At 43.4% G+C, this 26,166-nt stretch overlaps 2 protein-coding genes, 1 long non-coding RNA gene and 1 pseudogene across 3 annotated transcripts; 3 read left to right on the top strand and 1 right to left on the bottom strand.

Annotated features, from left to right (window-relative positions):
• LOC119364456 overlaps window positions 1-24,933 on the top strand; it is a 93,187-nt pseudogene extending 68,254 nt beyond the window's left edge.
• On the top strand, window positions 601-5,247 carry LOC119364455 (cryptochrome-1-like). Its single transcript, XM_037629932.1, has 5 exons — window positions 601-1,332; window positions 1,994-2,212; window positions 2,529-3,235; window positions 3,340-4,151; window positions 4,844-5,247. Exons 1-5 carry the CDS (start codon window positions 984-986, stop codon window positions 4,893-4,895), a joined length of 2,139 nt encoding a protein of 712 aa, XP_037485829.1. The 5' UTR covers window positions 601-983; the 3' UTR covers window positions 4,896-5,247.
• Window positions 5,769-10,696, bottom strand: LOC119364457 (ubiquitin carboxyl-terminal hydrolase 4-like). Its single transcript, XM_037629933.1, has 7 exons — window positions 10,342-10,696; window positions 10,042-10,264; window positions 8,257-8,373; window positions 7,759-7,857; window positions 7,193-7,378; window positions 6,904-7,085; window positions 5,769-6,577 (listed from the first exon to the last, which is right to left on the bottom strand). Exons 2-7 carry the CDS (start codon window positions 10,162-10,164, stop codon window positions 6,172-6,174), a joined length of 1,113 nt encoding a protein of 370 aa, XP_037485830.1. The 5' UTR covers window positions 10,165-10,264; window positions 10,342-10,696; the 3' UTR covers window positions 5,769-6,171.
• On the top strand, window positions 13,908-14,265 carry LOC119364460. The gene is made up of 3 exons (XR_005174932.1): window positions 13,908-13,979; window positions 14,063-14,122; window positions 14,243-14,265. It is a non-coding gene; the product is annotated as an uncharacterized LOC119364460 (long non-coding RNA).
• Window positions 24,934-26,166: the final 1,233 nt, after the last annotated feature.

The following is a 26,166-nucleotide window of genomic DNA, read 5'->3' on the forward strand; positions in this document are numbered from 1 at the left end:
GTAGGAAACATAGCTTATTTATACGAGATTTGAGAGAATCAATAGAAAATATAATGATATGGCATGGTTGTTTAATTTGGGAAAAGTAAATTTGTATTTGTGTGGGTAATTTTTTGTCCCTCTGGCCAGTCTTGTTATCAAATGAAATTTCAAATCGATTTCACCTAAAAAACGTAACTTGCTCTCAAAAAGAAACTCAAATCAGTTTCAACTAAGAACAAAATTAGCATGCACTTCCAAAATCCTAGGGTCACATAAGCAAACCAAGTATGCCATGGTACTACCTACTTCCTCCGTACCAAAATATATATACATAAAAAATTGACACCGTCATAGCGTAAAAAAGAACGTTGTATATTTTGATAGAGTGTTAAAATGAAAAGCTTAGTATTGGGCGTGCCTGGTGGATGCCCTCGGGCCGGATGTCATCTGGAATCTTTCATGCTGAGTTGATCTTTCGAGAGGAAACAAGATGGGTACAAATACTAGGAGGAATATTATCGGGGGTGAGAGGAGAATGGGAATGGTCAGGTCACCAAGATAAATGGAGGAGCGGAAAGGTTAGATCAAATCCAGCCAAGCAATCCCGATATCCTCAACCTCCCCCTCCATTGGACCAGAAGCGCACGGCCAAGACCCGCCGCAACAACAACGCCAGGCACCAAACAAAAAAACCAATCACTCCAGAAAGTTACGCAGAAAGAAAAGAGGAGGAGAAAAAAACCACCTCCTCTGGCTCGTGCGCGTGCGCCTGCGCTCACTCCAGTCCGAGGCGAGAAAAGAAAAATCGCCTGACCCAATCCAATCCAGCGCAGCGCCACTGTTCCCGGGATTCTCGAGAGGCTGAGCTACCCGGTTCTTGGCTGACTACATGGTTTCTTCGGCGTGTTCTTGATCCGAGGAGTGGGAGGCGGGGTTTTCTTTCTTGGATAGGAGGTGGTGGTTCTTGGACAGGAGGGGATAGGGTTGTGGGTTGGCCGGCCATGTCGGTCTCGTCCTCCTCCATGTGCGGCGGGGACGCCGGGATGAAGTGCGTGGTCTGGTTCCGGAGGGACCTCAGGGTGGAGGACAACCCGGCGCTGGCGGCGGCGGCGCGCACCGCCGGCGAGGTGGTGCCGGCGTACGTGTGGTCGCCGGAGGAGGACGGCCCCTACTTCCCCGGCCGCGTGTCGCGGTGGTGGCTCAGCCAGAGCCTCAAGCACCTGGAGGCCTCGCTCCACCGCCTCGGCGCCGCCAAGCTCGTCACCCGGAGGTCGCCCGACTCCGTCGCCGCGCTGCTCCAGCTCGTCCGCGACACCGGCGCCACGCACCTCTTCTTCAACCATCTCTACGGTTTGCTTCCTTTTCGGTTCAAAATATATGCCTTGCTTGTGTTTGCTCGTGCGCGTGTTTTCTAAACAACACAAGAAATACTACTCTTGTCGGCCGACATCTCCTGTCGATGATCCAAGTCTGTGGTTTATTACCGCTATTTCTCTTGAACTTCTTTAAATTTGCTAGATGAAACGAAGCAGCATCTTTTATATTTGTTGTTCTTATTTGTGAGCTTGCATCTGATTTGCTCAGGTTGAACCAGATCTATATTATACTACTACAGTAGTACTATGTTATCATGTCATATCACATCCCAATTTATTATGCTTTCCGGTGATATGGCACAACTCATGGCAAGTCAATTGGAGTAGCGAGTCCCAATTTAGCAATCTTGCGTTTACGCTTCCATACTAACTAGGTATAAACTATGAACATTTCCAGCAACTCCGTCCTTAATTGCCAACAGTTCTTGATGCCACCAACCAACCAAATCATTTTTTCTTTTCGAGGGGTACACCAACCTACCAATTCAACGAGGCAGTAAACGTATCTAGCTGTATTCTCCGTTTAGGCACTTGCACTTTCTGCTACAGTCTCAGTTAATTGCTTGTGCTGAGACTCCTCATCCATTATCTAACTCAAGAATCAGTCAATCACTGTGTCTTGGCCATCTTTTCAGACCCGATCTCGCTGGTCAGGGACCACCGTCTCAAGGAGATGATGACGGCAGAGGGCATCGTCGTGCAGTCTTTCAATGCCGACCTGCTGTATGATCCATGGGAGGTCAACGATGATGAAGGCCAGCCGTTCAACATGTTCATGCCGTTCTGGAACAGGTGCCTCAGCATGCCGTATGACCCCCCCGCGCCACTGCTGCCCCCTAAGAGAATCAACTCAGGTGCTTGCCCAACTGAAACATTATAAGTAAAATAATACTCCCTCCGATCCAAAATAAGTGTCGCAGTTTTATCCTAAGGTTGAAGGGAGTAGCAGCTCAGGAAAGTGTTACCAGTCACTTCTTAGGTTCATGAATCATGAAACTATATTTTTATAACCATAATAAGTAGACAAAGTGATAGAATATTCTGCAGAATAAAAATGTTCAACCTTCTGTGTTTAAAGCATAATGGTTTTATTCTAACAAGCACTGCACCACAAGTTGATATTGGAATGTATTCTAAAGTTGAATCACTGGCAAAATATATATTCAACAGGTGACCTATCCATGTGCCCATCAGACGATCTGATTTTCGAGGATGAGTCGGAGAGGGGAAGCAATGCCCTTCTGGCACGAGCATGGTCACCAGGCTGGCAGAACGCGGATAAGGCGCTATCTGCCTTCCTGAACGGCCCTTTGATTGACTACTCGGTGAACCGCAAGAAGGCAGACAGCGCAAACACCTCCCTCCTTTCACCTTACCTGCATTTTGGCGAGCTGAGTGTGCGCAAGGTTTTCCACCTTGTTCGAGTGAAGCAACTCGTGTGGAGCAACGAGGGCAACCACGCAGCTGAGGAGAGCTGCACTCTGTTCCTCCGATCTGTCGGTCTCCGGGAGTACTCACGGTATCTTTGCTTCAACCATCCATGCAGCCATGAGAAGCCCCTCCTTGCACACCTCAGGTTCTTCCCTTGGGTGGTCAACGAAAGCACCTTCAAATTTTGGCGCCAGGGACGGACTGGTTACCCTCTTGTTGATGCTGGCATGAGGGAGTTGTGGGCAACTGGATGGCTGCATGATCGGATACGTGTGGTAGTTTCAAGTTTTTTCGTCAAGGTCCTTCAACTACCATGGCGATGGGGGATGAAGTATTTTTGGGACACTTTACTGGATGCTGATCTTGAGAGTGATGCACTTGGTTGGCAGTACATCTCTGGCTCGCTCCCTGATAGCCGGGAGCTCGACCACATTGACAACCCTCAGGTACGTGCAATTACTAATGTCTATATAAAACGAGACAACTTGGCGATGACGAGTAGTGCTAAATACTGATGCTTTCTCATGTGAATCTTTATGAATTGTATCAGCTCGAAGGCTACAAGTTTGATCCACATGGGGAATATGTCCGACGGTGGCTTCCTGAACTTGCAAGGCTGCCAACAGAATGGATACACCACCCATGGGATGCACCTGCCTCTGTGCTGCAAGCTGCAGGAGTTGAGTTGGGCTCCAACTATCCTCTCCCCATAGTTGAGCTAGATACAGCCCAGGTCAGGCTGCAAGAAGCCCTGTCAGAAATGTGGCAGCTTGAGGCAGCATCCAGGGCCGCAATGGACACTGGAATGGAGGAAGGCCTGGGCGACTCATCGGAGGTGCCACCAATCGAATTTCCCCAAGATTTGCAGATGGAAGTCCATTGGGAACCAGCCCGGGTAGCGCCCAATGTGCTCACAACTGCACAGAGACGCCAGGATCAGATGGTGCCTACCATGACAGCTTCACTCAACAGGGTTGAAACAGAAATTTCTGCTGATTTGGGGAATAGCGTGGATAGTAGAGCAGAGGTTCCGTTCCGCATGCATTTTGAGCCACGGACTGAGAGGGAGGAAGTGATTCAAAGCACGGGCAATGCAGCTGGAACTAATGGCATTCACCACCACAATAACTTTCAGCAACCTCAGCACCGTATGAGAAATATTTTTGCGCCATCTGTGTCTGAAGCGTCAAGTAGCTGGACCGGGAGAGATGGTGGCGTGGTCCCAGTTTGGTCGCCTCCTGCAGCATCAGGCCATTCCGAAACTTATGGAGCCGATGAAGCTGATGTTTCTAGTAGGAGTTATTTGGATATGCATCCTCAGTCACACCGGATAATGAACTGGCATCAGCTATCACAGTCATTGTAAGTCACACACACGTTAGCTCATTATTCTCGATAAACTGCATTGGTGTTGCCCTTGCATTGCAATCTGTAAGTTTTTCAGGATAGTGTGAGAGATTACGTTAGTGGTACTTTATACCAGCAAAGTGTCTCACTGCAAAAAAAAAAAAAAGAACTCCATAAATATCTAAAAAGAATGTTTTATATGTGAAGCAGCATTAAGGGCTAAAATCACGCGTATATACCTGGAGACACTACCAATGAGTATATCAATTTTGGTATGAACCAAATGTTCTTTTAAGATGAAGAATCTAGCTGCTAGAGTGCCATACGATCTGATACAATTTCAATTCCTAAATAAGTTGAAATAGGAGGAACAACCTATTTATTTTACCTCAGTTTGCACATGTTTTTTCAGTTTATTGTGTTTGTGGAATTGGAACTGAAACCATATCTGGGATTCACGCTACAGATCGCCCACAAATATCAATTCTGCTATAGCAATGAGTTCCTCATCATTTATCTTCAGTTGTTTGGTTGTTCCTTAGCCAACTCATGTGGATGAATGCTAACTAGTAGCTATTTTTTTGAGAATGAATGCTAACTACCTGTTCTTATACAAAAATAAAATATAGCATCGTTACATTGCCGTTTGCAACATTGATACCAACATGCATGGCTATCACTCATATACGAAGAATCTTGAATTGCAGGACAACAGGCAGGGACGTGGAGAACTCCGTGCAGCCAAATTTCATCGGTTAGAGTTTTCCGGACGCAGAGTGGAGACTCGCAGACCTGTGATGTATAGTCGGAGGAGCGTGCAAGGCAGGCGTCTTCGTGGAAGCGATAATAGCTATGTAAATCTAATCCTCTAGAACCTGCAAGGATATATGCGTTATATATAGCTTTGCTAGAGTTGGTCGAAAAAGGATGTGTATTATTGATCATCAGACAATTGAGGGTTTCCTAGTGGGGGATGCTTATATTTTTTTTGTAGGGTGTGTGTTATTATATGTCTATAGCTGCAAACTCCCCTGTGATTGGCAATCTTTGGTTACTCCTGGACGGTTTTGTGCAATCAGAATGTATATATTGACATTACCTGCTGCTGCTATCACTAACTGTGTGATGTGGATTGATGTGCTGTGTTTCTTACGGTAGGCGCGACGGCAATTTTGATAATGTGAAACGAACACGGCACCATAAGGACGTGCGATGGGCGATGAATATATACGGTGGAGAATGCACGCAGCATATGTGCGCGGACTAAGATCACGAGATGCCCCACTAAGTATTGCTACCTTTGGAGCCAGGACCTCTGCATGTTTAAGCCCTAGCCGCCCCACATAAATAGAGCAGAAAGCGGCGTAGCTTTCATACAGATTGACATGTACTTCCTCCATCCCATAATATAGGATGTTATTACATCAACATATTATAAACGAACCTGAGGCCCATTGATTGCAATTGGCACAAAGTAGCAAATTGTCCCATGAGAGCAGGTTGGGACAACAAAAATAAGACGTACATTTCCTATAAATAGTTTTTGCATCCACATAACTGCAGAAACACATGGGATACATGAATTCAAAAGTAACCTCAATAGCCAAACTCGCTCAATCAATTCAACCATCATAAAGTCAAGCATACACCATACTATTATAATTCTAACTGGACATATGATTCCAAGCCTCGAAGAGCACTGCTATCACATCAAATGGCTAAATCTAGTGTATAAAAGCTTCAAATTAGAATCAACATATAGAACCCAATGCATTGTTACATTCCTTGGTGAGAATGTCGGTGGAAAGTATAGTCGAGCGTACTTTATGACTTGCGCCGCCTTATTTCATCATCACCGGAGCAAGGTTCCATTTTCCGCTGTACACTAGAACCACAAAAAATCTGGCTTTCCTCAGGTTCATACTCACAATCTCCGAGATTAACAATTTTCCATGGAGGTGGTGAAATAGCTGTGTACATACAACAGTAAACTTGCATGCTCCAAAGAAAAAGAAAAGAAAAACAACAGGGAAAATCAACCTAAACTCTTCCCACCAAGGCCCTCGTAAAACAAGATGTATCCATGATCTGTGTTGCCTGAGTATTCGTGCGAAGAGCCGAAGAACGTTTGCAGGGTCGACTCTTCAACCATCTCCACGTTTTCATCATCGAAGAACAGCCAGTGGTTGTGGCTTTTTACGAGGCTTACATAATGGCCATGGTTGGGGCCGCTTCCAACATGGACCACCACAGCAAAGAGAGAGTATTCAGTATCCACATCATCAGATGTACTGCTGATCTTCAGCTCCATGGGGAAGACAACCCGATACGAAAGTTTCTTATACCGCCCAAGCTGCTCAATGTACTTAAAGCGCTTTAGGTGGATCACCAATATATGGGGAGCCTTCTTGATCTTCATTCTCTTCTGTGCTTCTTGCAAACTGGAACAAGGCAAATTAAGTTAAACTGATGTTTCCTCCCATGGTAGCTAGAAAAATTATTTCTTTCCGTTTCAGCCAAAATGTGTTCTGACACAAGGATGAAGAAAAGAGATCGTTAAGGGCTTTATGCTGTTTGCCCGCATATACAAGAATAAAAGGAGATCACTTGGGGCTTTATGATGTTGCCCACATATACCAGAAAAATGGGTACTCAAGGCATGAAATGGAGATGGCTAGTAGAAACACAAACCAATAATAGGTCAAAGCAAATACTGCATGATGAGAACAAGAAAAACAGTAGAAGGCAAATATGGTATAGTAATAACCTGCAACATTTGTCACAGAAGAATTTGTCCTCGGCATTTAAAGTCTCAGTGGAGCTGAAATTTTTCAGGCAGCTTGTAATGGAACTATTCTGCTCAATGTCAACACTCAGATCAAAAAACGTTTCGTCCCTTGCAGTTACTGTCTCACATCTTAAGCATTTGGTTTCATTGGTCAGTATGCCCTGTGTAGGTTGTAATAAAAAATATATAAAGATAACAACAAATAGGATCTTGAAGAAAGGAAACTAGGTAACATTATGTCCAAGTCATTTCTGATAAGTTCAGTCACCTGGAAATTCTTATGGACCAAGGTAACAGGTGGTTCTTTTTTAACTCCATTGGCCAAAGGTTGAACTGGCCCATTTGGAACTTTTTCAGGAGATGATGATTGGGGTGAGTCCTTCGCAGCACTGGACTCTTTCTCCAGAATATCAACAAGCTCATTCAACAGAAAATTTAAGAACTCATGAGCATCCTACAGAAATATCATGAACAAATATGTTACTCAAGATACGTACAAGTAATGCTTTCTCGATTGTATCAATAACTACTTGGAAGGTTATTCCTAAGAGACTGTTTTACAAAGGTAGAATGGTTAAACAAACGCATAATAGCAGATAAAAGCACATGCCTGAGAAGACAAACACTACTACATATAACATGGCTGAGTTTGCCGTGTGAAATATCACAGAATATTGTTTAAAACGCAACCCTCAGTCCATCACTTGGATAAGTCACTGCAACATTTAGCACTGTATATTTACAAAGGCTGCCTTAAGTTGCATCAATAAGATCATCATGAGGATATCATGGCACAACCACTGACATGTACTGCTATAATATGTGTCGAGTTACCTGGTGCATGTAGCTGCGAAATAATTCATTTTGTTTCTTCACTCTTTGGACAAAACGTTTTGGAGCAATAACGCCTGTCTTTTTCTTTGATTGACTTACCTGCATGAAATATTATGAGATGTCATACTTTCGGGAAATATTATAAGCTTTCATTAATTCAGTACAAACGGAAATGTCCTGCCACAAGTTCCATATCACATAAAACATACAGAAAAGACTATGCAGCAACGATGACACACATGGATGGAGAGTAATAATGAATAGGTGGTTAAGAAACCTTGCCATCATTGATATACAACTTCATATAACAAACATTATATATATGTTGGTCACTAGGTGTTCATCACCCTATATTGTGTGGATTCATTTTTCAAACCCCCATCAATAATGATAGAACATGGCCAAAGCACTATACAATTCCAAGTCAATTTGCAAAGTAACAACATGCTCATTGCGCAAACACAATTACATATCACTAGGTTAAGATCTCCACTTTACCTGCATGAAAAGATCTGCCAAACAAGTCAAAAGATTTTCCTCTGCATCTCCCGGATTTTTATTATTCATATAATATTCCAGTAGCTGCTCCCTGAATGGAGTGCAAAAATAAAGTGCCTGAAACAAAAGTATGGGTAAGGTTCATGAAATAATGCACTTGTCATATGTGTTAGAACAGACGATTACAAAGCACGGCAAACAACTATCTGGTAATAACAGGATATGAGCAAAACATTTGTCACAAAGAAAGAACAGAACATAACTAAACTGGACAAAATATAGCATAAGAATTGATAACATCAGTAGATTGCGAAAAGTACAAACCTACATGAAAAGCTAAGACCTAAGATAGCACATCATGAAAGTACATCCAAGCCAGAAAACGCCACTCCTATATCATAGCTACATCATTGTGCAAATTGACAGCTAAAAGGTATATAGTGTATAAGTGAATAGAGAATACACAAAAAGGATTTATTTCACAAGCATGAAAAGTATTGTTGTATTTAACAAAACTAAAACAATCTCAGGAAAAAAAAAGTTACTCCTAGATCTTCTCTATGTCATGGAGAATATGGGATAATGATAGCTAAACAATATATACAGTCTAGCCTGCCTGCATATCCACAATATGCACCAAATCGCATCTTACTATTTTACACTGAACCTGGACCTTCTCCCAGTGATGAAGTACTTCCTCCGTTTCAAATTATAAGATGTTTTGGATATTTTAATATGGACTACATACATAATAAAATGAGTGAACGAACAAACAAAAACACGTCTAAATACATCCGATTTAGAAAAAAGTTAGAACATCTTATATTAGTGAACGCAGGGAGTAACTTTCAGTGTAATCATGGTGGAGCAGAATTATATAAACAAGGTGAGAGACCACATTGGTGAACAACTGCTTGGCGTGTGTGTAATGAGCGTGCAACCTTACATGAGACACAACAAGGGTTCGGCAGGAATTTAGAATGGATAGTAATCTCTCAACGATTTCTCATGTTACCTTCTTTTAGTTAAGATAGCTTTCTTAGGGGCTAAGCCAACTGACCAATGAAAGGGATAACATGTTGACGCTCTATTAGGAGCTTGGGCTAGAGATAGACAAGTTACCAAGGCAAATCATCAAAATAGAATGACAAACAACCTAGTGGACGCTCTTAATTAGAAGTAGATAAACAGAGGCATATTGACACGCCTCTAACTTGCAAGCAATCTTGCTGAAAGGCATTTAATCTTCGTAAAAAGGTGTGTTTCAGATAAATGCATCAATTTCGGATATTGAACCGGCGCACTTAAATCTATTTCGGATATACAGTGTTTAATTCGAAAGATTTTGGAGGTATCAATGTATTCGCAAAAGACAAGCTTGTACCAGTATTCCAAATGGTACGATGTTGTTACTATAACTGGCTGTAATAAATTCTTAAACACGCTAACGACATACTATGTGAACACAGTGCAATCATAACCAAACATCAATATGTTACATAACTCATAACAGTTTGCGTAGTTGCATCGACGAAGAATTCCACCAATATCAACATATATATTTTCACATCACACCCACACGGTGCAGAACCTAGTGAGCATCTACTATGCCAACATAACAAGGAGCATATTCAACCCACCCGCAAGCAAACAAAGGCGCATCAGCGGCTATCGAACTAACACCTAACTGAACCATTTACACATGTATACTGCACAGATTACCGCTTAGCATGCAAGGCGCAACAAATCTATAAGCTACAAGTTCCCGGGATAGGATATGAAGACCTGGAGCACACTGTTGCAGTAACAGGTGTTGCCGAAGTTCTCGAGGCCGAAGTAGCGCTCGCCTTCAGGGAACTGGTCGCCGAGAGCCTTCTCGAGCTTGGAGCCGCTGGCTCCCATGACCATCCACCGGTCCCACCACCCGGTGGCGGCTCCGGTGAGGTACCGGAAACCTGACCCGAGCCCGGAGCGGCTCCTCTCGGCCGCCGAGGAGGCCAGGGCGGATCTAGATGGTGCGCGCACCGGGTATTTGTGGAGGTTAGCTTGGGATTGAGCAATCACTGTATGGACAAGAGCTCATACCTCAAAAACCGATGTCCAATATGCAGGCGGGGGTGGAGTCAGCGGCGACGCGATGGGGTAGAACGAGGACGGCGATGGCGGCGACGCGCGTGAGAGGCGAAGGAGTTGTGGGGGTGAGGCGCCGGCGGTGAAGCTTAGCTCGGCACGGCGGCAGCTCTAGGGCACGGCGGCGGTGGAGTACGGGAGAAGATTTTAGAAACTCATTGGTTTGGATTGGAACTGGAATGGAGCTTGGGTAGGTCAGAGTATGAGAGCAGCGTGGGGGGAAGAGTGGATCGGGAAGGAAGAGGAAAGGTACGGGATGGTGGGGAGGAAAAAGTCTGGCTGCGGAGTGGAAGATGTGTTTTGATGGTTCAGATCGTCCCCTGGCGTGACGATTGGTAGTAGTAGACGACGATGGGCAGAGATTTGACCGCATCAGGATAAATCTCGACTCCTATAAAAGTCTGAGTTGGTGATAATGGTGTGTCTGTCATCTGTCGTTTCCGATCGTTGGATCTGCATCCAACGCACCATAAGCAATCTGTGGCAAATTTTATAAAAAACACCCGCTATTCATCACACATTTGCAGATGATCCCTTCAACCTGTCTCTCCCGTTCAACTCTCCTGCCCCACCTTATCCGACCATCTTCTTCAGAAATCCAGAATCAGGGACGCCGTACGAACCACCGCCGGCAGCGCTGGAATGGATCCAGCGATCTGGCCGCTGTCAGCGCCGTCCAACCCCAGCCCTCTTGTGCCTTCTCTCGGCCCCATCTCCCACCGCCGCCACGACCCCATCTCCCACCGCCGCCACGACCCCATCCTCCTCCTCGTCCCCTCGCCCCTTCCCCATCTCATCTGATGTCGACCTCGGCAAGCAGGCTGACCACGTCGTCCATCTACCGACGCCTCTACTGCCCCCTCCTCTGCTGCAGAGGCCTATGGTAGACCATTACTGCCACTTCCCCTCCTCCTTGTTGTCTCCTCCGACGCTGGTCGCCGCAGGTCCGCCGCCGACGCAGTACGTTCCTGACGCCTCTTCCTCTCCCGCAACCCCCCCCCCTCCCTCCCTCCTCGATGTCTCATCCGCCACCTTCCTCCTCCCTTCCAACGTTGACTGCCGCAAAGTACGCCGCCGGCTATGAGATGCTCATCCTCAGCGGCGGCGCCGACTACTCCTTCCCCTTCTCCACCGGCGTGCTATTCTTGACTATTGTCATCCTCCCGTGGCGCCTCCCAAATTCAAATTTTTCTGCCAAACCCGCGCGCCCAGGCGGAACAGTCTAGAAGCCAACCTTGTAGACCAATATATATCAATTTTTCTGTCACACTAAGTTCAAATCCGCGCGCCAAGGTGGAGCTGTCTAGAAGCTACTCTTGAAGACGAATATAAAGCAAATGGGCAGGCATATGGGACTCACGCTGCTGCACCCTAAGAAGCCAAACGATGGTTACACAAATCTTCAGATTGAGCGGATTGTGAGGTATGGGCGAATCTTCTTACTTGTGCAATCGCATATATGTGCTTTGACAGAAACAGCTGATCCGATTAGGAGACCAAGCACCGGTACCTTTTCCCTATAATACAAGGGGAATAGCTTAGAGGGTGCTTGGATACAAGGGACTATTTTTAGTCTGACTAAAAATAGTCTCTTTTAGAGGCTAAAGTTCCAAGCACCCCTGACTAAAAAGAGGCTAGGACTAGTCTTGAGGCTAAAATCTTTTAGTCATGGGAAACCTACTAAAATATGTATTAGCTCTCTCTCTCCTCATTTAATTCCTCTCCTTAGTTCTGGATTGGAGGGTTTGGAGGATAATAAATGCTCAATAACTAGATTTTAGTCTCTTTAGTATTTGGATCCAAGCATGGGTGAGACTAGCAAGTTTTAGTCCCACTACTTTTAGTCATGGGACTAAAACGTATCCAAGCATGCTCTTACTGTCCTTAGATTTGCTATGCTAATATGATTGCTACACAATAAATGCTAGCACTGATAATTAGTGAATACAATAGTAGTTTGGTTTTTTGTTCATCTATTGGCATAGATTGATGGACCGCAGGTAGCCACATTCTTGTCACTTGATCTTATACTTTTGTAGTACCACAGTATACATGCATTGTGGTATTGCTTACAATTGAGATCTTGAAGTTGTTGCTTAAGTTGACCAAATAGTAAATATGCAAATCTGCACATAAATACTCAGTGGCGGCTGCAACTACAATTGGATTTGTTTCTCGCTAAATCACTGATTTTTGAAATGACAACCCACATGGCAGGTCCAAAACATACTCAACAAGCTCAGAAATTAGAAGTCTACAGGAGAAACCCTTGGATTTAGGTGCGAAACTGAAGAACCACAAGGTGAGGACATACTGCTGAGTTAGGATGAATATTCAGTATGAGCACTCATTCAGAGATTGGTGATTGTGTTAGAGATTTATAAGGAGTGCATCTTGTTTCATACTTCCCTGTTTCATACTTCCATGTTTTGTACATGCTGATGTTCATATCATTTGTTTTGTTCATATTGTTACTTAATGACGATCAAATTTATCATATGTGCACTTTTGGATCTAAATATAAATTTCTTTAAATCTATTATACCTGTGCTTGGGTTAAAATGAATTATCCAGTTGGCTTTTGGCAAGGAATAATATTCTTCTTCGATATAACATTCCTATTGGATTTTGTGTTTTGAACTTTTAATTCATTTTTGGCTAACCTCATACTCTCTTTTGTTTTGGGGAGAAATATTCAGGTCTTGCACCCAAATGTTACAATCCTTGTGCCAACAAAGCGATAAAGGAAAATAAAAAGGTTGCTATCTTATCCCTTATCGCTTGGCGGAACAATCTGTTTGCATATTTCTCAATTTGTATTATCTGACTATTGGGCCAACTTTAAATAACACAGTGGTCTACGACAATAATAAGTCCAACAGAACTGGCCTCAATGGCATGCCACAAACTCGGACAAGTCTATTTATACGCGAGCCGACATGTGTGACACATTTGAGTTACTCGTCTTCTTCGGATGATGAAGTGACAAACCAATCATCTGCGATTTTTCCTACTAATAATGGTATGGTCACATCAATTGAGGACTTGGAGCGAGGAGAAAGCTCCAAAGGTAAGTCTAAGGCGAAAGTGTGTGTTTATGTAATTTTGTTTACCCACTTAATTAATTTCTCATAAAAATACTATAGGACGAAAGCGTGCACGTGAAGCAATAAGATATGCTAGTCGTACACCAGAACAAATACAAGCAAGGCGAGAACGTGTAAGAGCACGTCGGCAAAGTTTAACACCAAATGAGAAGGAAAGGACTAATGCACAGAGAAGAGAGAAAAGAAAACGTATGACACTTGATGAGAGGAATGCAAGTCAGCGAGCACGTAGGCAAAGTTTGACGCTAGATGAAAAGCAAGAAAGGAATGCACGCCAGCGAGCACGTAGGAAAAGCCTACCACCCGAAGAGCGGCAAGAACTCCTAGCTCAGTGTAAAGATAGCTACGCAGCTAAACGAGATACTCTATGTAAGGATTCCGTCGCACTGCAGTGCCCTAAAGGTTCATTGGCGGGACAACTATCATCAAGCTCTTATGCCTTTAGCTACCCAATTATGCTGGCACAAACTTCTGCTACAGTTCAAGGTAATTCTCACATACACATTCCTTTATCTCGCCAATTTTTCCGAAGGTGTTGCCGGTATTTTACACTATCATCAAAATACCAGGTAATCTTGAAAGCATACCTGAAGCGGTGGAAGAGGATCACATAGTTTACACTAACACAGGTATGCTATGGTATGGATGCCTTCTTTTCTCTACTAAGTATGTTATAACAAACACTCAGAACCATCCTTATAACTTGGAATGGACAATTCATTATTGGCTCCCATTGGTTTCATATGTAGGTTCCCCAACAGAAAGCTTTGTTGCGGACGACGATGAGTCTGAAGAAGAAGATGACGAGTACTTCATATTTGCTGGCAGAGGTATTGCTAATGCCGTGGATGCCTTACTTTCCTACACATGTATTATAGTACAAAAACTGCAAGACCTATCTAACACTATTCATCTCATGTATATGTAGGAGATGATGAAGACTGTGATGACCTGATAGATGCATTTAAAGTAGATACCATTATTCCTGACCCATATGATGATTTCTACAAGAATATACCAGTAAGTACTCACACGCTGGCACCTAAACCTGATTGCAAGCATTATGGTGCAAAGAGGTTCCAGTATGAGTCAAATGGATTTTGTTGCCGGTTTGGAAAAGTTAAGTTAGCACACTTAGAACCACCCTTGGAACTTAAAATGTTATACACAAGTTCAGATCCCGATGCCGTGCATTTTAGGGATAACATTCGATACTTCAATGGACACTTTTCATTCAACACCCTTGGAGTCAGCCTGGACAACAGATACACAAACATGAAGTCAGGAGTCTATACGTTTCGAGCTCACGGTCAAATTTACCACAACATCTTCTCATTTGGTCCAACTCAAGATGGGCCAAAGCATTTGGAACTCTACTTCTATGATGACGATCCCGGTTTACAACATAGGTTTCGACGCTCCCCGAACCTAGACCGAGATGTCATTCAAAAGCTTGTTGACATCCTCAAGGATAATCCTTATTCTCAAACATTCAGGAATCTAGGTGGAGTCGATGACCTTGAGGAATACCGTATTGAACTGAACACCGACATGAGGTTGGATCAACGGAGGTATAATGTGCCTATATCATCAGAGGTTGCAGCTATTTGGGTTGAGGGTAGTGAACTCTGTAAGCACTTTGATCGTAGCATAGTATTGTTCGGTAACAACAACACAAGATATAGCATCCAACCATATTATGGATGTTATGATCCGTTGTCTTACCCTTTATTCTTCCCAAGAGGGGAGATTGGTTGGCATCCTGACATCCCAAAGAATGGTGTCGGCTTGAATCAGATACTTCAGTCCCGTCGCAGTGGTCAACAGAGTCTAGGTAATTCATATAACAAAAATAACATGTGTTCATTTTGTTTATCCTCATTGTGCTTACTTTTCCTAATTCCCAATGTTGTCCTTTTGTTATCTCTCATTCTGTAGGTTCATGTACAAATAGTCAATTATGCGTCTCCGTTAGAGACTACTATTGCTACAAGTTTCAAATGCGTCGTGGTGTATTTAACGCCATGCTATACGGTAAACGACTATCCCAACAATATGTGGTTGATATGTACATCAAGGTTGAAACCTCAAGACTGGACTATATAAAAAAACACCAGAAACAAATACGTGTTGATCTATACTAAGGAGTTGTTGATAGCCTTCAAGCTGGGGAATACCGTGCGGATGCAGTGGGCAAACGGACTATAGTTCCTTCATCATTTATTGGAGGGAGAAGAGATAGGAGACGAAGATACCTTGATGCCATGGCCTTGGTTCAAAAGTATGGGAAGCTAGACATTTTTTTAACCATGACTTGCAACCCTAATTGGGATGAAATAATTAGTGAGCTAGAGCCTGGACAAACTCCACAGGATCGTCCTGATCTCATTGTAAGAGTATTTCGAGCAAAGTTGGAAGACCTCAAGGTACAACTTTTTAAAAGGCACATTCTTGGTAAGGTGGCAGCATATGTATATGTTGTTGAGTTCCAGAAAAGAGGTCTACCACATGCTCATTTCCTCCTAATCATGGAGGGGAGGTACAAGCTAACATGCCCAGAGCAATATGACTGTCTCATATCTGCCGAATTGCCAGACAAATCCAAGTACCCTGAGTTGTACAAAATGGTCGTCAAGCACATGATGCATGGCCCTTGTGGAGTCCTAAACCCCAAGAACGTGTGCATGCAGAAAGGTAGCTGCAAGAACTACTATCAGGCGTTGCTGCATCCATCTTGCCTAGAGGGAGGACTGCAGACTCAAGGTTTAAAATACCATTGAACACCGAAGACAATGGGGTCTGCAGTTTCACCAAGCAAAGTGGGACAACTAAGCTTCTTATGAGGGCGTCTCTCATAATTTGGGACGAGGCCTCCATGACAAAGCGGCAGGCGGTCGAGGCCCTTGACAATAGCATGAGGGACATCATGGATCGACCTAACCTGCCATTTGGTGGAAAGACAGTTGTGTTTGGGGGAGACTTCAGACAAGTGCTTCCTGTTGTTCGTAAGAGAACAAGGTCACAAATAACTGATGCGACGCTACGCAAGTCTTACCTTTGGGAGAATATGAGACAACTAAGACTTGCCCGTAATATGAGGGCTCAGAGTGATCCCTGGTTTGCTGATTACCTTCTCCGTGTCGGGAATGGCACTGAAGATACCATGGATGATGATTACATACGGCTTCCAGATGAGATTTGTGTACCATACACCGGCGACGCCACTGATATTGGTAAGCTTATTGAAAGTGTTTTCCGGATGAATGTAGATGAAAACCTCTTGGATCCAAATTACATAACATCCCGAGCAATTTTGTCAACTCGGAATGAGTACGTTGACAAGATTAACATGAGTATGATTGAGAGATTTCCTAGGGAAGAGATGATGTACTACAGTTTTGATCGCGCGGATGATGATCCACACAACTACTATCCTGCATAATTCTTGAATTCGTTAACACCTAATGGGCTACCTCCCCATATCCTAAAGCTGAAAATTAATTGCCCTATTATATTGTTACGAAACATTGACCCAGCGAGTGGTTTGTGCAATGGGACGAGGTTGATTGTCCGGGGATTCATGAGGAATGCAATCGATGCTGAGATTGTGTTGGGCCAGCATGCTGGTAAGAGGGTGTTCCTTCCTCGAATTCCCCTTTGCCCATCAGATGATGAGATGTTTCCGTTTAGGTTCAAGAGGAAGCAGTTTCCAGTTAGACTTAGCTTTGCTATGACCATTAACAAGGCACAAGGACAAACTATACCAAATGTTGATGTATACCTCCCTGAGCCGGTATTTTCACATGGGCAGCTCTATGTTGCTCTTTCTAGAGCTACATCTAGAAGTAATATGAAGATCCTCTCTCTCAGGATAAGAAAAAGGATGGCCAGTCCAACTCCATTGCAAATATTACAAAGAACATAGTCTACAAAGAAGTTCTCAGCATGTAGCCCAAGGTATGAATCACTCAAGTACAATTAAAACTTACATCTATCTAACTAGGGTTATGTGGAGGATTTACAGAAAGACAACCTAGATACTTGCTTTAGTGTTCATGTTTTTTTTTTGTAAAAAAATTTATGTGTGTTTGAATTGTTTTTTAGTAGTTGTCTTTGTTGCTCCCTCTGTTCAAAAAATACAGACGACGCCGACAGCAGATTGCTTTGTCATCAGCGCATTTCGATTGCTTGGTAGCTCCACATCCAATTTTCAGGCCACACCCTGAATATTTGTTTCCTTTCTGTCTGTTATTGCCGTAGATAGGAGCGCTAGATGCTCGACGTGCTGATTCTTCCCCCTTATTATGCTGCTGTCATCGAGGATGTAAAGTTCCAAATGAGGTTGTGCTTCTCTAGATGCAGATTTGGCATGTAAAAGAGAAGCAAACCATGTTGCACATGAACTGGCCAGGCTAGACCATCATTGTAAACTTGAGACCCTTTGGTGGGACTCCAATGTACCTGCCCTTGTGCCAGCCGTTGCAGTGGGCGAAATGCCTACTAAGTATTAGTAATATAGTTGTTGCTTTCCCGTAAAAAGAATATACTGTAGGTGCTTGTGTATTAAGTCAAGGCACTTTTAACTCGTTCTTGTTTCTTTCTTGTGGACCATTTATAATTGTGTGCTCAGTATATATTATGTACTGCTATGTTATTTGGATATATCTATTGCTGCCATTTTTCTTCACATTTTAGTCTGGTTTGCCTAATATACTAGCACGAAATTAGCATTGATGAATCCTTGAATAAAAGGTAACAACATATCTTGTTCTTTGTCCCCTCAATATGGAAGAGTCATGAGAAAATTGGGTAGGGAGAACAGTCTTATGTAAGGTGAAAATGGAGATAATAAATGTTTGCTTGGACAAGGGGGTTTATCAGTTGGAAATCATATGTTTGATTTTGCTCAATGTGTACCTATGAACAATGTGGCATCATTTTGATCAATGTCTTGGTACATATTTTATTGTTCACTAGACTTCAAAATAATGTTCCACCTGATCTTTTGTGATTCCGTAGCGTAGCACGGGCATCTTACTAGTACAAACTAGTAGTACTCCCTTAGAGCATCTTAGAGCATGTAAGAGCAACTACAATGGGGCGATCAATTTCGTGTGCTCGCGTTCGTTTGGGTCCGTGAACACAAAAGTCGGCCCAACGCACTGACCTAAACGAACGCGCGCCTATTTTTCGTCCGCATGCCGATCCATTCCCGGCCTATTTTTGAGTCGGATTTGCATCGGTGTGGACATGAGGCAGACGCGCGCGCCCCTTCTTCTTCCTCCAGGCCCGCTGGTCGGTGGTAGTCTCCACCATTTTCCTCCATTTCCCTCCAAAAACTCTCCCGCCCACGCGCTCTCCTGCCCCCCCTTCCCCCGCCCATGGACGACAACCTCGACGCCGCTGTTGGCCTCGCCTTCATCGCCTCGTCCGGCATGACGACCATCCCCTCCGGCAAAGGCAAGCCTCGCGCCCCCGCAAGACCACCGTCGTGCCCAAGCCGAAGAAGACGCTGACGCCCGAACATCAGGCAAGGGAGTCGGCCAAGATGAAGGACCGGAGGCACGCGATGGACGCGAGGGATGAAGCCATCGCAGCAGGAGGTCGCCAACGCCCGCGTCGTGGCGGTAACAAGGGAGGTGCTCTATATGCTAGGATTAAACCCTAGCCAGCACGACCTCGTCAACTCCGTCGTGGCCGCGGCAAGCACCGGCTCATCAGTGTTCCCTCGGATGGTGTTGCCCGACTCACCTCGCGCGTTGGCTTGCACACCGATGCCCGGCTTCCACGTCTACCCGCAGGCCTCCCGCCTCTTCGAGGAGTGCTCGCCCAAGGTGAGCATGGTGGCGCTTTCCATGCCCGCGCTCGTGCCCATCAACCTCAACGCCACACCGGTGGCCGGTGGTTCGTCATCCAGAGGCGCGAGGAAATGCGCGCGACAGATGCCAGCCGACCTGATGTCAGATGCACGCAACCTGTTCGACAAAATGCCGGCCTCCGGCGACTACATGCAGAACATGATCTTCGAGGATGGTGCGCTGGCCGCTGGCGATGCCGCCGGGGCTGGGTACGATCCCGACGAGACACAAAGCCAGGACAGCTGAGGAGCGTTCACGCCGTCCACCTTTGCTCAAGATCAGGCGCCCTTCATGCATTATCAGGTCAGCCTGGACCTGGACGGCTTCCCACTGGACCACGAGTTTCCAGAGGACTACGGGCAAGAGGAAGAGGACGAGTGCGACATTGAAGGGGAGCCTTTGTTTGAGGACGAGCTCGCTAACCAAGCCGCTGGGGTGAAGCCAAAGCAGAAGAGCAAGCGGACCAAGGCATACACGGCGACCGTGGACAAGCTTATTTGTGAGTGTTGGAGAGATATTGGGCAAGACCCCAAGATGGGCGCCGAACAAAAGCATTCAACCTTTTGGATTCGCGTCCACCGTGAGTTCCATGAGCGCAAGAAGTTTCCACCGTACCAAATAATAAGCACGCGCGGGTGGGTGTCCATTTCGAAGCGATGGAGGGTGATCCAACAAGAGTGAAACAAGTTTTGCACCACTCTTGAGAGCGTCAAGGCCCGCCCCGTGAGCGGCATCGGCATGCAAGACATGGTATGCTAGCAAGCCACCTGATACGTCCATTTTGCATCATGCTTTTATACCATTATTTATTGCATTATGGGCTGTTATTACACATTATACATCAATACTTATGGCTATTCTCTCTTATTTTACAAGGTTTACCATGAAGAGGGGGAATGCCGGCAGCTGGAATTCTGGCTGGAAAAGGAGCAAACGTTGGAAACCTATTCTGCACAACTCCAAAAGTCCTCAAACTCCACGAAACATCTTTTTGGATTTAATAAGAATTTCTGAGCGAAAGAAATACACCAGGGGGCCCACACCCTGTCCAGGAGACAGCCCCCCTATAGGGCGTGCCCCTATCTCCTGGGCCCCCTGGTGGGCCTCCGGTGTCCATCTTCTGCTATATCATCGCTTTTACCCTGGAAAAAATCATGGGAAAGCTTACAGGACGAAACTCCGCCGCCACGAGGCGGAACCTTGGCAGAACCAATCTAGGGCTCTGGCGGAGCTGTTCTGCCGGGGACACTTCCCTCTGGGAGGGGGAAATCATCACCAACGTCATCACCAATGATCCTCTCATCAGGAGGGGGTCAATCTCCATCAACATCTTCACCACCACCATCTCCTTTCAAAACCCTAGTTCATCTCTTGTATCCAATCTTGTATCAAAACCACAAATTGGTACCTGTGGGTTGCTAGTAGTGTTGATTACTCCTTGTAGTTGATGCTAATTGGTTTACTTGGTGGAAGATCATATGTTCAGATCCTTTATGCATATTATTACTCCTCTGATTATGAACATGAGTATGCTTTGTGAGTAGTTACGTTTGTTCCTGAGGACATGGGTGAAGTCTTGCTATTAGTAGTCATGTGACTTTGGTATTCGTTCGATATTTTGATGAGATGTATGTTGTCTTTTCCTCTAGTGGTGTTATGTGAACGTCGACTACATAACACTTCACCATTATTTAGGCCTAGAGGAAGGCATGAGGAAGTAATAAGTAGATGCTGGGTTGCTAGAGTGACAAAAGCTTAAACCCTAGTTTATGCGTTGCTTCGTTAGGGGCTGATATGGATCCATATGTTTAATGCTGTGGTTAGGTTTACCATAATACTTCTTTTGTAGTTGCGGACGCTTGCAATAGGGGTTAATCATAAGTGGGATGCTTGTCCAAGTAAGGGCAGTACCCAAGTACCGGTCCACCCACATATCAAATTATCAAAGTACCAAACGCGAATCATATGAATGTGATGAAAACTAGCTTGACGATAATTCCCATGTGTCCTCGGGAGCTCCTTTCTCATTATTAGAACTTGTCCAGGCTTATCCTTTGCTACATAAAGGATTGGGCCACCTTGCTGCACTTTATTTACTTGTTACTCATTACTATTTATCTTATCACAAAACTATCTATCACCTACAATTTCAGTGCTTGCAGAGAAAACCTTACTGAAAACCGCTTATCATTTCCTTCTGCTCCTCGTTGGGTTCGACACTCTTACTTATCGAAAGGACTACGATTGATCCCCTACACTTGTGGGTCATCAAGACTCTTTTCTGGCGCCTTTGCCGAGGAGTGTAGCGCTTTTGGTGAGTGGAACTTGGTAAGGAAACATTTATATAGTGTGCTAAAATTTTCTGTTACTTGTCACTATGGAAACTAATCCTTTGAGGGGCTTGTTTGGGGTATCTTCACCCCAACCAGAGGAGCAAAGAGTTGCTCCTCAACCTACTGAACTTTATGAAAATATTTATTTTGAGATCCCTTCGGGTATGATAGAGAAACTGCTAGCTAATCCATTTGCAGGAGATGGAACATTGCATCCTGATTTACACCTTATCTTTGTGGATGAAGTTTGTGGATTATTTAAGCTTGCAGGTATTCCCGATGATGTTGTCAAAAGGAAGGTCTTCCCTTTATCTTTGAAGGGAGATGCATTGACATGGTATAGGCTATGTGATGATACGAGATCTTGGAATTATAAGCGATTGAAGTTGGAATTTCACCAGAAGTTCTATCCTATGCATCTTGTTCATCGTGATCGTAATTACATATATAATTTCTGGCCTCGCGAAGGATAAAGCATCGCTCAAGCTTGGGGGAGGCTTAAGTCAATGTTATATTCATGCCCCAATCATGAGCTCTCTCGGGAAATGATTATCCAGAATTTTTATGCTCGGCTTTCTCTTGATAATTGCAACCTGCTCGATACTTCCTGTGCTGGTTCTTATATGCTGAAGACTATTGATTTCAAATGGGACTTATTGGAAAGAATTAAACACAACTCTGAAGATTGGGGTTCCGACGATGGTAAGGAGTCAGGTATGACACCTAAGTTCGATTGTGTTAAATCTTTTATGGATACCGATGCTTTTCGCGGATTTAGCGCTAAATATGGACTTGACTCTGAGATAGTAGCTACTTTCTATGAATCTTTTGCTACTCATGTTGATCTCCCTAAAGAGAAGTGGTTTAAATATAATCCTCCTGTTGAAGTGAAAGTAGTTGCACCTATTACAGTCGAAGAAACGACTATTACCTATAGTGATCCTATTGTTCCTACTGCTTATGTTAAAAAACCTCCTTTTCCTGTTAGGATAAAGGATCATGCTAAAGCTTCGACTGTTGTTCATAAGAGTAATACTAGGACTTATACACCTCCTAAGCAAAATTAATGTTGAACCTAGTATTGCTATGGTTAAAGATCTCTTGGATGAGGATCTAGATGGGCGTGTTATTTCTTTCTGTGGTGAGACTGCTAATATTGCTAGGCCATATACTAAGACACGTAGACCTGTCGTAGGCACGCCTATTATTTCTGTTAAAATAGGAGATCATTGTTATCATGGCTTATGTGATATGGGTGCTAGTGCTAGCGCTATACCTTATGATTTATATAAAGAAATTATGCACGACATTGCACCCCTTGAATTAGAAGACATTGATGTTACTATTAAGCTTGCTAATAGGGATACCATTAAACCTGTTGGGATTGTTAGAGATGTTGAAGTTTTGTGTGGGAAGGTTAAATACCCTGCTGATTTTCTTGTTCTTGCTTCCCCACAAGATGCTTTTTATCCCATTATTTTTGGTAGACCCTTCTTGAATACAACTAGTGCTAAGATTAATTGTGAAAAGAATATTGTCACTATTGGCATAGATGGTATGTCTCATGAGTTTAATTTTGCTAAGTTTAGTAGACAACCTCGTGAAAGGGAACCACCTGGTAAGGATGAAATTATTGGTCTTGCTTCCATTGCTGTTCCTCCAACTGATCCATTAGAACAATACTTGCTAGATCATGAAAACGATATGTTTATGAAGGAAAGAAGGGAAATAGATGAAGTGTTCTTAAAACAGGAACCTATGCTGAAACATAACCTTCACGTTGAAATTCTAGGGGATCCCCCTCCACCTAAGGGTGATCCCGTGTTTGAACTCAAACCTTTACCTGACAATCTTAAGTATGCTTATCTTGATGAAAAAGAAATATATCTTGTTATTATTAGTGCTAACCTTTCAGAGAAAGAAGAAGAAAGATTATTGAAAACTCTGAAGAAGCACCGAGCTGCTATTGGATATACTCTAGATGATCTTAAGGGCGTCAGTCCCACGTTATGCCAACACAAAATAAATATGGAAGACGATGCCAAACCAGTTAGAGATCCTCAAAGACGACTAAATCCCAAGATGAAAGAAGTGGTAAGAAAGGAGATACTAAAGCTCCTTGAGGTAGGTATTATTTATCCCGTTGCTGATAGTGAATGGGTAAGTCCTGTCCATTGTGTTCCTAAAAAGGGAGGTATTACCGTTGTTCCTAATGATAAAGATGAATTGATCCCGCAAAGAATTATTACAGGTTATAGGATGGTAATTGATTTCTGCAAGTTAAATAAAGCTACTAAGAAAGATCATTACCCCTTACCTTTTATTGATCAAATGCTAGAAAGACTATCCAAACACACACATTTCTGCTTTTTAGATGGTTATTCTGGTTTCTCTCAGATACCTATGTCAGCAAAGGATCAATCTAAAACTACTTTTACTTGCCCTTTTGGTACTTTTGCTTATAGACGTATGCCTTTTGGTTTATGTAATGCAGCTGCTACCTTTCAAAGATGTATGATGGCTATATTCTCTGATTTTTGTGAAAAGATTTGTGAGGTATTCATGGATGACTTCTCCGTCTATGGATCCTCTTTTGATGATTGTTTGAGCAACCTTGATTGAGTTTTGCAGAGATGCGAAGACACTAGTCTCGTCCTGAATTGGGAAAAGTGTCACTTTATGGTTGATGAAGGCATTGTCTTGGGGCACAAGATCCCTGAGAGAGGTATTGAAGTTGATAAAGCCAAAGTTGATGCTATTGAAAAGATGCCATGTCCCAAGGACATAAAAGGTATAAGAAGTTTCCTTGGTCATGCCGGTTTTTATAGGAGGTTCATTAGGGACTTTTCTAAAATCTCTAGGCCTCTGACTAATTTATTGCAAAAAGATATTCCTTTTGTCTTTGATGATGATTGTGTAGAAGCATTTGAAACACTTAAGAAAGCCTTGATCACTGCACCTATTGTTCAGCCACCTGATTGGAATTTACCTTTTGAAATTATGTGTGATGCTAGTGATTTTGTTGTAGGTGCTGTTTTAGGGCAAAGAGTTGCTAAGAAATTGAATGTTATCCAGTATGCTAGTAAGACTCTTGATACTGCCCAGAGAAATTATGCTACTACTGAAAAAGAATTCTTAGCAGTTGTGTTTGCATGTGATAAGTTTAGACCTTTTGTTGATTCCAAAGTTACTATTCACACTGATCATGCTGCTATTAAATATCTTATGGAAAAGAAAGATGCTAAGCCTAGACTCATTAGATGGGTTCTCTTGCTCCAAGAATTTGACTTGCATATTATATTGATAGAAAGGGAGCTGAGGACCCCGTTGCAGATAACTTGTCTAGGTTAGAGAATGTTCTTGATGACCCACTGCCTATTAATGATAGCTTTCCTGATGAACAATTAGCGGTCGTTAATGCTTCTCGTACTGCTCCTTGGTATGCTGATTATGCTAATTACATTGTTGCTAAATATATACCGCCTAGTTTCACATACCAGCAAAAGAAAAAGTTCTTTTATGATTTAAGACATTACTTCTGGGCTGACCCACACCTTTATAAAGAAGGAGTAGATGGTGTTATTAGACGTTGTGTGCATGAGCACGAACAGGAACAGATCCTACATAAGTGTCACTCTGAATCCTATGGAGGACACCACACTGGAGATAGAACTGCACACAAGGTACTACAATCTGGTTTTTATTGGCCTACTCTCTTCAAAGATGCTTGGGGCTTTGATTATATGGGACCTTTTCCTGCCTCTAATGGTTATACACATATTTTAGTTGCTGTTGATTACATTACTAAGTGGGTAGAAGTTATTCCAACTAGTAGTGCTGATCATAACACTTCTATTAAAATGCTTAAATAAGTTATTTTTCCGAGGTTTGGAGTCCCTAGATATCTTATGACTGATGCTGGTTCACATTTTATTCATGGTGCTTTCCGTAAGATGCTTGCTAAGTATGATGTCAATCATAGAATCGCATCTCCTTATCATCCGTAGTCTAGTGGTCAAGCAGAGTTGAGCAATAGAGAGCTCAAATTAATTTTGCAAAAGACTGCGAATAGATCTAGAAAGAATTGGTCCAAAAAACTTGATGATGCATTATGGGCCTATAGAATTGCATACAAAAATCCTATGGGTATGTCTCCATATAAGATGGTTTATGGAAAAGCGTGTCATTTACCTCTTGAACTTGAACATAAGGCATATTGGGCTATTAAAGAGCTCAACTATGAATTCAAACTTGCCGGTGAGAAGAGGTTGTTTGATATTAGCTCTCTTGATGAATGGAGAACCCAAGCCTATGAGAATGCCAAGCTTTTCAAAGAAAAAGTCAAACGCTAGCATGATAAGAGGATACAAAAGCGTGAGTTTAACATAGGAGATTATGTATTATTATTCAACTCTCATTTAAGATTTTTTGCAGGAAAACTTCTCTCAAAATGGGAAGGTCCTTACATTATCGAGGAGGTCT

The sequence above is a fragment of the Triticum dicoccoides genome, chromosome 2B (genome assembly GCF_002162155.2).
Source record: "Triticum dicoccoides isolate Atlit2015 ecotype Zavitan chromosome 2B, WEW_v2.0, whole genome shotgun sequence".
Classification (NCBI taxonomy): domain Eukaryota; kingdom Viridiplantae; phylum Streptophyta; class Magnoliopsida; order Poales; family Poaceae; genus Triticum; species Triticum dicoccoides.

Coding starts and splice junctions, on each gene's coding strand:
- LOC119364455 (XM_037629932.1), top strand. CDS start 984: ATGTCGGTCTCGTCCTCCTCCATGTGCGGCGGGGACGCCGGGATGAAG. Junction 2,213..2,528: donor CCCTAAGAGAATCAACTCAG/GTGCTTGCCCAA, acceptor TATATTCAACAG/GTGACCTATCCATGTGCCCA. Junction 3,236..3,339: donor ACCACATTGACAACCCTCAG/GTACGTGCAATT, acceptor GAATTGTATCAG/CTCGAAGGCTACAAGTTTGA.
- LOC119364457 (XM_037629933.1), bottom strand. CDS start 10,164: ATGGTCATGGGAGCCAGCGGCTCCAAGCTCGAGAAGGCTCTCGGCGAC. Junction 8,374..10,041: donor ACTGCAACAGTGTGCTCCAG/GTCTTCATATCC, acceptor CTTTTGTTTCAG/GCACTTTATTTTTGCACTCC. Junction 7,086..7,192: donor TGGTCCATAAGAATTTCCAG/GTGACTGAACTT, acceptor CAACCTACACAG/GGCATACTGACCAATGAAAC.